The sequence below is a fragment of the Acomys minous genome (assembly GCF_964271855.1).
Source record: "Acomys minous genome assembly, chromosome: 12".
NCBI lineage: Eukaryota > Metazoa > Chordata > Mammalia > Rodentia > Muridae > Acomys > Acomys minous.
Window position 1 is genome coordinate 91,887,229 of NC_140493.1, and position 15,269 is coordinate 91,902,497.

Here is a 15,269-nt window from a genome sequence, read left to right on the forward strand (position 1 = left end):
CAGGTATCTCAGAGATTGCGATAGAAGTCAGAGGACGATGGTGGAGCTGAAAACATAGCTTAACAGCAGCCACCCAGATCAGTTACTCTGAAGTCTGCATATTCCAAAACAGTCATATTTAGGTCTCTTGAATCTCCACACACGCGTGGAGATCAGAAGACAGCTTTCAGGAGTCAGCTCTTACCTTCCACTGCGTGGCTTCTGCGGATCAAACACAGGTCACCAAGCCTGGTGGCAAGCACCGTCACCTGCTTGGATCAAATCTAGGGCACCAAGCCTTGGGTCACCTGCTGAGCTATCTTACTGACCGAGACAGGGTTTCACACCATAGCCCAGGCTGTCCTGAAATAACAGATCTTCTGACTTAGCCTCTGGCTGACTGAGACGACAGGCCTGACTCTGTTCCTTCCGTCGTTGCCTCTTCCTGAAGAGGTACCCTTATTGTTTTTACTTTATTTAATTTGTTTTTTTTAAAACATATGCCTGTCTGCGTATACATGCACATATGTATGGATGCATGTGGAGACCAGAGGTCAATGTTGAGTGTCTGCCTTTATCGTTCATCTTATTTTTTGAAACAAAGTCTTTCATTGAACGTGGAGCTCATCCAGGAAGCCCCAGGGACCCTCCTGTGTCAGTCCCCCTAGGCCTGAGTTTATGAACACATCACTCTCAGCCTTTTTATGCTGGTGTTGAGGACCGAACCCAGAACCTCATGCCTATGCAGCAAGGATTATACCAAGGGGACCATCTACTCAGCCCTCTTCTTGGGCATTAAGGCTGGAGGAAGATGGGTATTTCATCCCCCCCCCCCCCCGTTTTTAGAAATGTGGGAGTGAAAGCAAAATATTTACTCATCTGCAAAACCATGGTAACAGAATACGTTTCATACGATTGGTCTGTTAAGTAATGTTACATCTATGTCAAGTTAGTTTAGTCTGTAGTACCACAAAGGGAAGGAGGGGGCAAGAGAGGAGAACAGCACACAAGGAGGGCAGTATTCAAAGGACATTCTATACCTCTGCCCCTTACCAGCTCTGCAAGTCGGGAGAGCTGCACACAGGGTCATGAGCTTGGGAGAGCTATCCCTGCCCCTCACCAGGTGCAGCACTCTGGAAGGCCCTGCGCCTCACCTAGGCAATACAGCAGAGCTGGCCCTGGTAGAGGGTGGGTTCTCAGGCGAGCCATCCCCTGGATGTGAGATCGTGGGAGAACTTGCCCTGCCACTTGTCTGCTGTGAGGTGGTGTGAGTGTGTGGGTGACGACTTTTCTCTCTCCCTCTTGCCATCTGCAGTATCCAGAAGAGGTGACCCTGAGCTCATGAGAGCCGGAGAGCTAGCCCTGTGTGTGTTCCCCCCTACCCTGCTCCTCACTGTCGCACTTGGGAGACTGGGCACCAAACCTTGACCATGCAGCACAGTGGAGTTTGCTCTGGAAGTGTGGGTGCAGGTGAGTCAACCTCAAGGGCATGGAAACAGGAGAGCTGACCCTGTCTCCTGCGCATGGCCGACTGGGTGGCCTAGCCACAGCAGTGCCGGAGAGCTTGTCCTGGTGGTGCTGACACATTGACCAGCTCAGCTACTACCCGTGCCCAGATCCAAGGCTCTGAGATGGCCCGCCCCAAAATCAATATCATCTGCAGACAGTAGGGATGGGTGAAAAAAGCCAATTCTGATGACCCAAAGCTGCAGGATCTCCATGTCACAGGGCAACAACAGGAGAACCAGGCGGAGTCCTGACGAGCATCCAACATTGATGGTGCCACAGAAGCCAGAGACCTTGAACCAGACCAATGACTCATTGCAATGAACACTTGCAAGTGAAGACGTGTGGACAGAAGGATTTCCCGTGGGACACACCGTGACACACTGCAGCTTCAACAGTGGATGCTTTCAATGCTTTGTTTTGTTGCTGTTTGTGCATTTTATTTGATGGAGGAAGTTGCAAGGGTGAAGGGCAGATATGAGGGGATAGGGGCACGAGAGGGACTGGGGTATATAATGTGAAACTCGCAGAGAATCAATAAAATGTTTAAAAGAAGTTATGGAGTTGCCCTTATGCCTACTGTTCAGAGGCTCATAGTCTATTATAGACCCTCTAAAGACTTATTCTCCAGTGTATCACAAAATGATGCCACAACAGTCTTCAGGAGGCCACTGGTCTGCTCTGTAAGGCTAGCTGGTTTGGGGTACAAATTTATGGGTGAAGGTTAATTAGTTCCGTAGGCATGGACTTATGATACAAAGTATATACATTGCATTTACATTACTGCCAGATGACTGATTTGGTCAGAATCAATGTTGTGTGGGATAAAGTCACAGAAGAGAAAACCATTCTTTAAGCCTCGGCATGGTGAGGTAGGCTATACATGTCCATATTAAGTCCGAGCTCTGGTCTCATAATGAAGTGATCAGATGCAGTCACATTACCATGGGAGGTGTTGCTGGTCCACACAGAGGACGGTGTCGAGAGTCAGGAGCGAGGGCATTGTTCAAGGTGGCAGGGTCTAGTTTAACACGGGAGCTGGAGAAATCTGTGTTGTGGAGCTTGGCATTCTATGACTGTCATGGGCAGCAGGATCCGTCCGTCGTACACGGTGTGTCAAGCAAGCGCCGATGCAGCTGAGGAAAAGAGCCGAATGCCACACAGAGAACATCACATCGTGTCACCTGATTCTTGAGAGACTTGTGTGCTACTGTCATAAACACTTAACTGCAGAGTTGGGGCCTGGTGGTGCCAGCTTATGGATCCCAAGTAGGCAGTGAGAGGAGGAATCTTAGTCTTTGATGGAAGCACAGTGGTCTGTGGACGGTCTCCTTGGTTTGTGGATGCTTAATGCAAAACAGTCATGTTTGAAAGCCGTTAGAATCCCCACGTTTGTGCACCGAACTGAAGAATAAATTTTAGCTTAAGTGACAAGAAGTAGAAGGTCAGAGCAGGGACTGCTAGACGTTCCCTCGGGTATAAGATAATTGAGCCAAAACTATTCTTGGTTCCGTGGGGGGAAATCTTGAAGATGGATGCCAGTAGCCGGGACTTGAAGCTAGCCGGGATGCTGGTACTCTCTCCCCATCCGGTTCATTTCCTTCTTCCGAGAAAACAGACAAATCTTGGAGAGTAATGGGACGACTGCACACTCTTATCTTAAACTCATTCAGGCGGCGACCCCAACTGGTTCTGTCATCCAAGATGTAGCATCTCCAACGGGGCAAATTAGCACCGTGGGCAAATAAAATACTGTTTTAAAATACCCTTTCCCTTCTCTGAGAAGAAGGAGAGAGAAGGATGGGGGAAGGGGAGAGTGAGGGTAGCACTAGGGCGAAGAGGGGGAAGGGGGCTGGGACCAGACTGTAAAGTGCTCAAATAAATAAATAAATGAACGAAAGAAAAGTACCCCTCCCCCCATCAGGCTCTAGTTTGTTTCGACCCATTGTGACCAACAGTAACATCTCCTGTTACTGCCTCAGGACTATGTACCTTCTCCGGCTCTGCCACAATGCGCACTGGGGAGAACTTGATCGTCATGACTTTCCGCACATTCTATCGGTCTGTTGGCCGGGTGACATCGTGCCGATTTCCTCTGAGAAACAGGAAGCAGAAAGCATTCCGGGTCTTAGCTAAAGAAGCAAATCCTACAACAAACAAATAAGAAAACCATTACGTCAGTGATGTTTCTTAAGAGTCCAGTGGACTAGAACATGGTGGGACCTCTCTTCTACCAGTAGAGAAAACTCGCCACACCTTGAACTTACTTTAACTTGAGAAATGCACCTCTCTATGGGCTTTGGAATGTTATCAAGTCAATGTCTACTATATTTGAGTGTGGTAGTCCAACCTTTTTAATAACTCAAAATGCTGCTGGCGCTTAGGAGAACAAGCAACACGGGAGCCATTACAGTAAACTTCCTTTTGCAATACAGGCGGTTACTTCATTTGATCCTTACAAAGCAGCAGACCCGGCGATGTTGGGGATGTCCTGAAGAGCACGGTCACTACATGTTAGCCTCAGGAGGGTTGAGAGCAGGCCTGTGGGGCTCAGTGAAAATTCATGCCTTCTTCCGAAACTGCCTATCTACTGATAAACTTATGGAATGCTTGTGAGCAAAATCTCCTTGAAGGCAACTGCGCTTGTACTGAAATCCGTGCTACCTGGTTGCCAAGCTGTGAGGTCGGGTACTCACCAGAGCAATGTGCTAAAATGGAAAAGTGGCCATAAGATTTGAGAATATACTAGTGGCCCAGGTAGGTTAAACGAGCAATGGTCCGGACTTTTGATGCTTCGTTGTCCCCTCTTCTCTAGCCCATGTTTTGCCTCATGGATAATTCCTTCTGAGTAATCTGTTGAGGAGGAATTATGGTTTATAGGTGTTGCCAGACAACATCTGGAACAGAGATACCCCCATTATTCCTGAAAGAGCAACCTGTGTTTTTCTGGAAGAACAGCTCATCAGACGAGCCCTTTGGAAACAGAGCAGAGAGCACATTAGAGAGATGCTCTCAAGCTGCTAGAGAGGTCCAGGGTGTAGAAGGATTTGGCCAATCCTTGTTTGGCAGTGGGGGGGGGGGGCTCTGTAAACACGTGATAAGGAAATGAATCCAAATGCTAAACAGTGAGCTATGAAGAAGACCCAGGCTCTAAATTAGACTTATTCAACTGATTGCATCATAATTTATGCAAATTATACAACCCATGCAGTAATCGTCTGTGTTCAGTTTTGGACAGTGTCAGCTCTTATGGCTACAGAAGATGAGAGGCATTTAAAAAATTTTTTTACATCTTTTATGGTTCTTTGATAATGACTTTGCTTGGGTGTTATGACTTCAAGTTAGTCACTTTCTTTCTGAGGATACAGCAGAGGCAGTGCCCGATGCCATCTCGTCCTCATCCTTTATAGTCATCACCATCGTCAAAGAGTCAAGAACTGCAGCCAAATGGGGCCCCAGCCATTAGATCAAAGTAATAACTGTGGTGTGATTGTATCTCATTTCTTATTGACAAGAAATTTAACACCAAGTTCAAATTTAGGGGCCCTATCAAAATGGCCACCAAATTCCATTGTAGAACGTCCTTTTTTTGGGGGGGGGGCTACTTCTGGTGCCAAATTTATATGAGCAAGGATTCATTAAAGAGGGGAGAAGTGCCAGTCCCCTCCCCCTGCCAAACACACAGAGAATTTAATATAAACCATTATTATCTATTTATAGAAGGTGTTAGCATAGTAGTTTAAAAAAAAAGGACAGAAGAATAGTTTGTCATAGAAGTAGGAGCTACAGTAAGGGAAGTGTCAGAGAGTAATAAAATATATAAATTAGGAGGTAGTGGCCAAAGCTCATGACCCATGAAGTAACCAGTTTTTAATATTAGAAAATTTATTTTATTCAATTTAGTATTGGGATGATGATGATGATGATGATGATGATGATGATGATGAGTGTGTGTATGTGTGTGTGTGTGTGTGTGTGTGTGTGTGTGTGTGTGTGTAAGCATGCATACTATGATGCACATGTGAATGTCAGAGGGCAGATCTGTAGACTCAGTTCTGTACTGTCACCTTTTCACGGGCTCCAGAGACTGAACTCAGGTTGGTGGGTGGTGAGCCATCTTGCTGGCTCAGGCTTAGGAACCTTGGCATGCTGTCCATCTAATTCTTCAGTTTCCTTTTTTTAATGGAACTTGGATTCAGAATCCATCTTCTCTTTTATGCACTATGCATCAGAAAGCAAGAGATTATTTCACCTCTTTTAGACTTAACCTGCCCATGTGCAAGCCAGGGTACACATAGCTTTCTCATAGGCGTGATACAAGGGTTATACAAAACAAACCTAGAATGATGTATCAATGATAAGCATTAGCGCGTAGGACAGTACGCAGTACTAACCAAGCTGGGTTGATGTCCATCTTCCCCCTTCCTGGGCATCTTTCTCAGGACTCTTTATTCTGCCTCTTGTCCCCTATGCTTCCTCACCGTGTCTTCTCTCGGTCTTATCTCCTCTGTTTTGTTTCCTTCTTCACCTTGTAATCCTTTCCCCATCCTTTAACACCTTAATTTGTTTCCCATCCCTCCGCTGTTCATCAACCCTCCGATGCCAACAATCCCCCACTAGACAAATGTTCCTGCTTCTGTTTTAGAATTTGAAACGCGAGTCCCCTTTGCCATCACTTGACTGTTTATGGACTGATAGATGTTGATATAGGAAGGTGGCATTTTTTGGAGAGTTGATTGCAGCCAACTGCACCAGGCACCAGGCATGTTCTAGGCTTCTGGATTTGGAAATCCAACAAACAGTGGCCTGATGGAGTCACACTAGCTCTCCTCACCGGTAGGCCAGCTGCTGTTGTTGGTACAGACTCATCCATGTCAGGACCAGGCCTACTGCCATCTCATGGAACTTTGTTCCAAGCATTAGGTGCATGTCTCAAACAAGAAGGGTAGGGCTGTGAAGGTGGAATGGGAGGAGAGAAGGGAGGGGCTGTAATCAGGCTGTAAAGTGATTAAGTAAGTTAATTAATAAAAACCCTGGCTGAGGTGAGGAGGAAGTAAGTACAGAACCATGCGTGCTCCGTTTTTCTGAGAGGATGCTGTCTCAGCAACCAAAGTCACACTGCTTTGTAGGTTTCATTAGGTAGTCCTGTGCCTCTCTGCTTCTGTAACCTGTTTTTTTTAGTCTTCCAGTGTCAGACCGCAGATATCTGCACGGCACAGTACGCACAACACTTAGGGATTATTAATTGTTTCTCTGTCTTTGGCAGAATGACCTGTAGTTAAACTATTTAGCGTGTCGCCTTTTGAGACTGGATACATTTCGCTTATTTTACAATGAGCCGGATGGTATTTCATTACCTAGATGCTCCAAAGTTTGTTTCTCCCCTTATCCTGTTCACCTGCCGAATGACCCTCATGGCCACTAAGAATCAACATCAGTGCAGGTTTTCAATGTAGATATTAAGTTTTCCTCTCATCCGGGTCTACGCGCACAGGAGCGCAGCTTATGGATTCTTTGGTAGCAGTATGTTCAGTTTAGTAAGAAGGGGCTGTACCGTTCTGCGTTCCCACCAGCAACAAGTGAGACTTTTGTTGCCCTACATCCTCAGCAGCGTTTGGTTGTGTTGTTGCTTTGGATTTAGTGATTCTAATAGGTGCCTGGGTTTTTCTTTCACATCCTTTTCTTTCCACTGGGAAGGACCTTCAAAGCTCCCTGCAAGGATTCTTTTCTTTGTGAAGTCTCTCTTGTAGTCGCCACTGTGACACAGACCTTACTGGTCCTATGGTGAAGCAATCACTTACATTTTCACACCCCGGTGCTTGCTCTCTGTCTTATTTTTAGTTAAAAACAAAAAACAAAACAAAACGCAAAAAACAAACAAATAGACAAAACCCAACCCAACCCAACCCAACTAAACTAAACCAAAAACCAAGATCCAAAACAAAATTAAAAACCCAAAACACCCCCCCAAAACAAAACAGAACAAAAATAAAAAGCAAAAAACCTCAAGATACTATTTCCAATGGGGGGATTATCTAAAACCTCTTGGTAATTTCTGAGAGCCCTTGAGCCATTATTTTCTTTTTGTCTCTTTGTTCTGTCAGCTCCCAGGTGACTTTTGATTTTTTCTAAATTGACCCACACAGGAAGCCCAGCCACTTTAGTGCTCCTCACAGAGACTCTCAACAATTATGTGAATTCGTTGACTTAATGGCGAGGGAATCACATCACAAGATCCATGAGTCCCCAGTGACATAATCTCTTTCCTCTACTCCATTTTTAGACAAAAAAAACCCCATTTCTTTCCATCTTAATTGTTATTATTTCACACTATTCTGGTAGGACTTTGTCACTTCCTGGCCTGTAGATAGTAAGCCTATTGTAAACAGACCTGTCAAGACATACTGGACACAAACACACCACCCACTAAGGGCACATCTGTGAACTGGGAAAAGATTACAATTTATCCCATTACATTGTACCTCCTTGAGCATATATGCCTTTTCTTTCTGAAGAGACATGTTGTCACAGATAAGAAAATGACCCCTCATCTTCCTAGTCTCTATCATCCCTTCCAGTTTCCTGCCCCAAAGTGGTAATTAATACATTTTAATGGAATGAATAGTACATGGTACATGGATGACTTTAGCCCCTCAGAAGAGACAAGTAAATCCACCCAAGTACATTTTTCTAAAAGTATAAGCAGGTGAAACACCATACACGAGTAGACACAAACCATGGTTTCTTTGCCCAGCATATAACCTTTATTAAGAGACTTCACAAGACACAACACTACAGATAGAATGGAAGTAGCCAACAGGAACCTAATTATGACCCACAAAGTAAGGAAGGGGCCTCAATGGTCAAGTGTAGAATGGTTCAGCCTACTTCTTCAAGGCTGGAAGTTGGGTAAAGAGCTTCCATTTTTCTCTGATGACATCTGAAGAATGTCTCTCAGCTGTAGTCTGGTGTCTTTGAGGTTAGAAAAGCTTTAAGTAAACAGAAGATAAAAATTGGTCACCAAGTAGGGCGAATAGAGTTGAGGACTGTTCTTAAGAAAACATTCCCCAAGATTTTGATGATTTTTCAATTCTGAAAGAGTTTCAGACGCAGTATGTTGAGTAGTTCGGTGATCAGCATGTAGGTTCTCTGCGTTTCTGGATCCATCGTAGAGAGCCAAGATATTGATTGTAGAACAGACCCAGACAGTGTTGTGATGCACCTGTACTCTGCGGCCCCATAGTAGACGATGAAGAAAAGGTTTGAGAATTTGTTACCAGTCCAGGGTTGATCAAAGAGATGCACAATTCAAGAATACCATGATCTTGGCAAATTCAAAAATCTGTAACCTGGCTCTTAACAGGTAGGTTACCAGCAGTAGCTGCAGCAGGCTGGGCGGCAGCTGGACTGTCCACAGTAGGATGGGCGGCAGCAGGAGGCCTGGGCATGGTGCAGCTGGCAGCAGGTTGGGGGAATGGAGCTTACCACACAGCAAGGGGGCAGGCTGGTGCCCTCCACGCGGCAGTCTGGGCGGCACCATCTGGTGCGGGAGCTCACGCCTCCGCTGCCACCGCTGCCAAAGCCAATGCCGCCCCCGATGCCATAGCCGATGCCGCCCCCGATGCCACAGCCAAAGCCGCCACCGATGCCACAGCCAATGCCGCCACCGATGCCATAGCCAGCCTCACAGCAGCCTGGCTGGAAACAGCTGGTCTCGCAAAAGCTTGGCTGGCAGCAGCTGGAGCCACCAAAGCCACCAAAGCCACCAGTGGAGCAAGTAGGAAAGCCACAGAAGCTAGTATTGCAGCAGGCCATGGTGTTTGGAGTTGGCTGGGTGTTGAGTAGCTTGGATGAGTTTCTGAGTTTGTGCTCTAACCTGAGCATGGAGCCCTTTATATAGTCAAGCGAGCTGCTAGTTATAAAATTCTTAGCATATTTTTTCTCATTTCTGTTCAAATTTGCTCCTCAGTGGTCCTCTGATTGGCTTCCATTGGAATATTTTTGGCATATTATGGGGATGACTTTGTTTTATAAGGTCTCTGTGACTCGTGTTGTTGGCCATGTACTCTTTAAGGTAGTGCTTGTGGTTTCCATGTTCAAAGAGCCTTCTCATGTTAGGTTAAGGCAACACCCTTTTTTTTTTCTGAATAGTTGTTATTCCCCTTGGCTATCTATGCAAGCCTCTACTGCAGAAGACCATCTGCTCCTTTTTAAGTCTTATTTTTTCCCCTTTATGGACATATAGACCAAATTCTATTGAACTTAGAACACTGGTGAATTTGCCAAACTGAGCACACCTTTGGGCATGTGTAATAGGAGCATCTACCACGTCATCTCCATCCAGCCCCACATCAAATGACCTCCACAGCTCTTTTCTTTTCAGCTGATTGGAAGTATGTAAAAATTATTTGTTTTTCAGGCCAGAAAGTTTTTTTTTTCACTGCAAACCAAACTACTTGTTGTTGTTTTCAGAAATCCAGCCTGATCTTCATAGAGTCTTATTAAATGTTTATTGAATCTGATTCAGTGGCGATTAATTGAGGGGGCGGGGTATAAGGTCTGATTCATGGATGCTCGAACCACTCAAGAATGAGTAAATAGCACTTTCAAGTTGTAGCACCGCCCACTGAGGCTTATTTGCTGTGAAGACACTAGGGAATGTCAAGCTATTTTTGTCCTAATTCAGTGGTTGAACAAAAGCTTAGGGAAAATATCTGGGGGTTATGACACCTTGAAAAAATGTGCAGCCGTCTAATTTTCTCTTTTCTGGAATGTACCCTCCTGCTTGTGATCCATGGTTGCTGCCGATTTAACGAGAGAGGTAAGAGCCGTGGGCTTGTAAACAACCTGAAGAAGCCTTCTTAGGTCTTCTTAGGTTTATGTATTTTGTGTATTGTAGTCAACTGCTTATATAAGAATTAAATTAGGTGGTAGGCTCTACCTCTTTTTAGTCTAGATTTGTGGTGATTTCTTAGGAAAGGCATCTTTCAGTTGGCTTGTAAGTTATAGATGGCGATGTCGCTGCTTGAGGTTTCTAATGCGTCTGTACGATGTGCCGGCAGAACTCAGCACTTACACCCCAAAGCTGGCAGCAGTTAGAGGCACAGGGGCCACGGTCATCTAGTACTGTAAGAGCAGATGACAACTGAGAGTTGAAGCTTGTATAGCCGGAGATCAGTGGAAAGGAGACAGGCCAAGCTGTAGAGATTAAACCCAAGCTCTCTTGAAAATAGTACTGGTAGATATTTTTCCAGTCTAGTTAGTAGAGAATCCAGTTTGTGTGTGCATGAATGAAGCCAAACATCTACTCTACTAAATGGGACAAGATTAGAGTCGGTAGGAAAAAAAATCCATCCAGGAGAACCCTATTGGTCTGTATCTGTTTTAATAAAACATTCACATATGTGGATAGCCATGAAGAATATTTAATGCAAAGAACATTTTTATTAGCAGAAGATTCAAACGTAAGTTAGTTTTCATACAAACATCTTGCTTTAGACTACGTGTCTAAAGACTGGACTTGCTTTAGACTGCCTGAGGTGGCAGCTTCAAATTAGAAGATGGACAGAAATCGATTCACTTGCGCATAAAAGACTTTATTTGAGAGCTATAGGGTCGATTCAAGTAGAAAGCATGGCTGAAGACTGTGGGGAGCAAGAGCTAGGGAAGGCCGTCCATGTGTGCTGCTGGAATGAAGTACTGTCGTATTACGCTCGCTGCCTAAGCAAAGCAGAGTCCCTGGGCATGGTGATCGAATGCTCTCACTGCACTGCAGCTCATCTGTGGGGATCCCAGCGAATAGTTCCACTACCGATGAACAGGTCAGCCACGTGAAGATACTTAGCATCCACCACACAGAGCACGTCCTTAGCGACCCTCACAATTCTCCAGTGCTTTCCATTTTCTTCTTAGATACTCAGGAATCTGGCTCTTAACAGCTAGGCTCAGAGCAGCTGGGCTGGCAGCAGTGGCAGCAGCAGGCAGGGCGGCAGCAGGACTGTCCGCAGTAGGATGGGCGGCAGCAGGAGGCCTGGGCATGGTGCAGCTGGCAGCAGGTTGGGGGTGTGCAGCTCACCACACAGCATGGGGGCAGGCAGGTGCCCTCCACGCGGCAGTCTGGGCGGCACCATCTGATGCGGCAGCTCACGGCTCCACTGCCACCCTGTTGGCCACCGCCAGTTCCACAGCAGCTGGTCTGACAGCAGCTGGGCTGGCAGCAGCTGGTCTGACAGCAGCTGGGCTGGCAGCAGCTGGACTGGCAGCAGCTGGGCTGGCAGCAGCTGGACTGGCAGCTGCTGGGCTGGCAGCAGTTAGAGCCACAGGTGCCACCAGTGGAGCAAGTGGGAAAGCCACAGAAGCTAGTAGCACAACAGGCCATGGTGTCAGGAGACAGTTGGTTGTTCTGTGAAGAGACGTTTCTGAGTTTGACCTGTACCTTCCTCACCTGGCCTTTTATATATTCCCTGGAGATGCATAGTCCCCTAACATTTAGCATCTCCCGTGACGCTAGTTGCAAAGTCAGTCTTTGATTGGTCAGTGTTTGAGTAATTGAGAAACTTATAAACAGCGTTTCCATTATTTGTTATCGTCAGTGATCAATTAAGTGACATAGTGCTTCCTCCTTTTTCTCTGGTCTTAGAGAAGGTGTATTGACAAACATAACAGCCCTCTATGACAGTCATATGACAGACTAGAGTTGGGCCAACCACTGTCCCGGCTTGCTTTGTCTCAGCTGACCTTTGATCACCTTAGGCACAGCCCATCCCAACTGACTGTTTGTTTCCTAAGCTGCCACTCAGTAACAATCATGATTTCATAAACAATTTGCGCGGACTCGAAAGACTAATATTGGTGTCATCAAAACACGCGCTATTTAATTGATCAGCATCCAAACAAAGTCTGCTTTCCTGGGATCGCTCTGTGCAGGTCAGGAGGTCCTCAAGGCTCTGTGCTTCTTCCTTTTGGTCACGAACGGACACATTAAAAACCAAATCCTTCAATGACTCTGCCTTTACATTGTTTTCTGTCTTTGTCATGTTATAAATATAAATGTGAATATATATTATACCAATGTATACCATTGAACAAGGCAACAGTGATGGAATCATATAAAGAAAATTAATATCCCTTTTCTCTAGTGCATGCGCGTGCACACACACACATACACACACACATATACATCTTTTTCAAGCTAGTATATCAAAGATAACCAATATTAGCATTTTGGTGTTTATTCAGATACTTTTGTTTCCGTTTATACATGTTTAAATTGAAATTTTAATTGTGCCAAATACTCATTTCATGAGACTTATGCTTAATATTTGTGCGATTGTCTTAACCTTTGGACCTTATTACCCCTTTGAGAATCTTTTTTTTTTTATGCTTTACTCTTAAGTATTTATTAGAGAGACTATGAAAACCATAAATCACCCAGATGTGTTTTACACTGGCAACAATTTTACATGTTTAACAGGGAGTTGGCTGGCTAATTTAAAATACATCCATAACAAAAAAATTATCATTCTTTTGAGCCAGGGTCTCCTATAGCCTGAGCTTTTTTTTTCTTTTTACAATATTATAATTATTCTGGTGCCAAATGTCCTGATACTTTTCTTTAATCGGGAAATTCTTCTCCAGATTGCTTGAAGCCTGGATAAAAATGCCCATTTCCCCCCACGTTGTTCCGTAGCATTACAGATTCAGCCGCATGGTGGATCTCTCCAACCTTCCAGTAAGGACATCCCAGCTCCTGATCTCATCAGACAGGAGAATGTTGGTGGCGCAGCAGCTGCTTCTTCACACAGTGGCCATCCCACACAGCCACTTCTGCTGCCACCATTGGCTCACCTGTGTTCACATCCACACCTACAAGTTGACAGGATTCAACTTGTTCAGCTTGAACTTTAATGTTTCCTGCAGCTCAGAAGCAGAGTTCTGCACAGGGACCTTGGGAATAACGAGCAAGTCATCTGCCAATGCCTGGACTCCAAGCTGGGGCCTGCCCTTCACACTAGGCTCGTCTTTAATCCAGAACTTTGCCATTGCCACCTCTACAGCACAGCCACCATCAATAGCATTTTTGACGGCCCTCAAGATGTCGTATTGCATCCTTGATTTGAGTCAGCGTGTGCTTACTTGGTCCTTTAACCAGTAAGCGTGATAGAGCGGGGATTGTTACGTTTCTCAATACAGGTGAACTTCTTTTCACCCAGTGTATACTCGGAGACAAGCCCTGCATGTCCCATGTCCCAAAGAGTCAGGTCAGATCATCAAAGAAATTCAGAGTGACCCCACCACAGGCAAGTGCCAGCCTCTCCATGTTTCTCCTCTTGGCTCTGTGCAGAGCTACGATATTTTTTTTTTTGCAAGGGCATCTAAGGAAAGGGGGTCAATCCCCTTTTTATTAACGATGACAAATCCATGATCAGAATCAACACAGACTTTCTTTTTCAGTTCTATTATGTTTTGTTTTTTTTCACTGTATCTTCAGTGAATTTTCTCTCGGCTTTTACTAGTTTCTCTCTCTCTTTTGCACTCTTGTAAAAGAAAAAAAAAAGAAAGAAAGAAAGAAAGAAAGAAAGAAAGAAAGAAAGAAAGAAAGAAAACAACCCAGAATCCAATCCACTTCTGTCTTCTCACAGTCTAAGAACACGTTGCATGTGAGGATTTAGGTGTTTTCTACTCTTTTCTTCATATCAGGGTGCCGCGCTCCATGATCCAAAACAAGGCCTCTGAGTAAGACTGTATCAGTTTCATATTTGTGCTTCATCTCTATGATCTCAACCATGGAGAGGTCAATGGGATCATCTTTTTTCCTAATGGCCAAAATGGAGTCCACTACAGTCTCTGTTAAGACATCTCCAAGTTCAGCACGAACTTTAGTTTGTAGAGACATTGATGAGTGTTTCTCTGTCCGTCTCTCTACTTACTTTGACATGTTCCAAAAACCTGGAGTGCCTTTTCCTTTGCAGTTTCAAAACCTTCAATTATTATTCTGGGGTGTAGAGGCCCGCTTGTTTCAGCAGCTCCCCAACGGTTAGGACATTGGATGAAGTCCATCACCAATTATGTCGTCCTGGGCTGTGGCTGCTTTTGCTATTAACAAGGCCGTTGGGTGTTGAGTTCGCATTCCACGAAGCAGCGCATTGCCATCTTTAGTAAGCTTGATGTCTTCAGCACTAGAAACGGGCATCTTCCTGGTGCTCTCAGGCCCCAAGTTGGTGCTCAGCTCATCCTACAAGCCCTGCGCTGCGCTGATGGTCACTGCCAGCGCTGCCTGAGCCCGGGCCACCTCGGTCTTAGGGTTCAGGTGCTTAACTGCTGCCATGCTGGCCCAGCACAGGGAGAGGCTGAGAACAGCGCGCTCTACTCGGGTGTTCTTTCCTATTGAGAATCTTTGGACTATGCATAAGGCTTTATTTCTGAGCATTCTCCCTGCATGTCTTGTCTTTGTGTTAACACACCACACCGTTTTGATGAATTTAGTTTTTAAATACACTTTAACATCAGGACGTTTACAAAGCTAATTTTGTCCTTTAAAAAAAATGATTGATTTTATTTTTAATTATATGTGTGAGTGTGAGTATGTGCGTAGAGTGCAGGCGCCTGTGGAGGCCAGAGGACACGCATCCCTTTGGAGCTGAAGTTACAGGCAGTTGTGAGCCGCTCGCTGTGCATGCTGGGGAAGACTACAAAAGCACCACTGAGGTTTGAATAGGGGTTGTATTAGATCTGTAGATCTGTCAGGAGTATTGCTATTTTAGCAGTGTGAGTTTTGCAATCCA

At 45.2% G+C, this 15,269-nt stretch overlaps 1 protein-coding gene, 1 long non-coding RNA gene and 1 pseudogene across 4 annotated transcripts; all 3 read right to left on the reverse strand.

Moving 5' to 3' along the window:
- Window positions 1-1,738: 1,738 nt before the first annotated feature.
- Window positions 1,739-4,546, reverse strand: LOC311578854. 2 transcript variants are annotated; one of them, XR_014772974.1, is made up of 4 exons: window positions 4,422-4,546; window positions 4,182-4,338; window positions 3,478-3,632; window positions 1,739-3,088 (listed from the first exon to the last, which is right to left on the reverse strand). It is a non-coding gene; the product is annotated as an uncharacterized lncRNA (long non-coding RNA). The 2 variants fall into 2 exon arrangements; XR_014772975.1 differs by having other exon boundaries at window positions 1,739-3,632.
- Window positions 4,547-8,223: 3,677 nt separating this feature from the next.
- Window positions 8,224-11,919, reverse strand: LOC311578396 (uncharacterized protein). Its single transcript, XM_084748221.1, has 3 exons — window positions 11,419-11,919; window positions 11,251-11,292; window positions 8,224-9,449 (listed from the first exon to the last, which is right to left on the reverse strand). Exons 1-3 carry the CDS (start codon window positions 11,861-11,863, stop codon window positions 8,854-8,856), a joined length of 1,083 nt encoding a protein of 360 aa, XP_084604347.1. The 5' UTR covers window positions 11,864-11,919; the 3' UTR covers window positions 8,224-8,853.
- Window positions 11,920-13,184: 1,265 nt separating this feature from the next.
- Window positions 13,185-14,825, reverse strand: LOC311578397 (T-complex protein 1 subunit zeta-like; annotated as a pseudogene). The gene is made up of 2 exons: window positions 14,093-14,825; window positions 13,185-14,027 (listed from the first exon to the last, which is right to left on the reverse strand). The product of its transcript is annotated as a T-complex protein 1 subunit zeta-like (transcript).
- Window positions 14,826-15,269: the final 444 nt, after the last annotated feature.

Coding starts and splice junctions, on each gene's coding strand:
- LOC311578396 (XM_084748221.1), bottom strand. CDS start 11,863: ATGGCCTGTTGTGCTACTAGCTTCTGTGGCTTTCCCACTTGCTCCACT. Junction 11,293..11,418: donor CTGCTCTGAGCCTAGCTGTT/AAGAGCCAGATT, acceptor GTTCATCGGTAG/TGGAACTATTCGCTGGGATC. Junction 9,450..11,250: donor CACAGATGAGCTGCAGTGCA/GTGAGAGCATTC, acceptor AGGACCACTGAG/GAGCAAATTTGAACAGAAAT.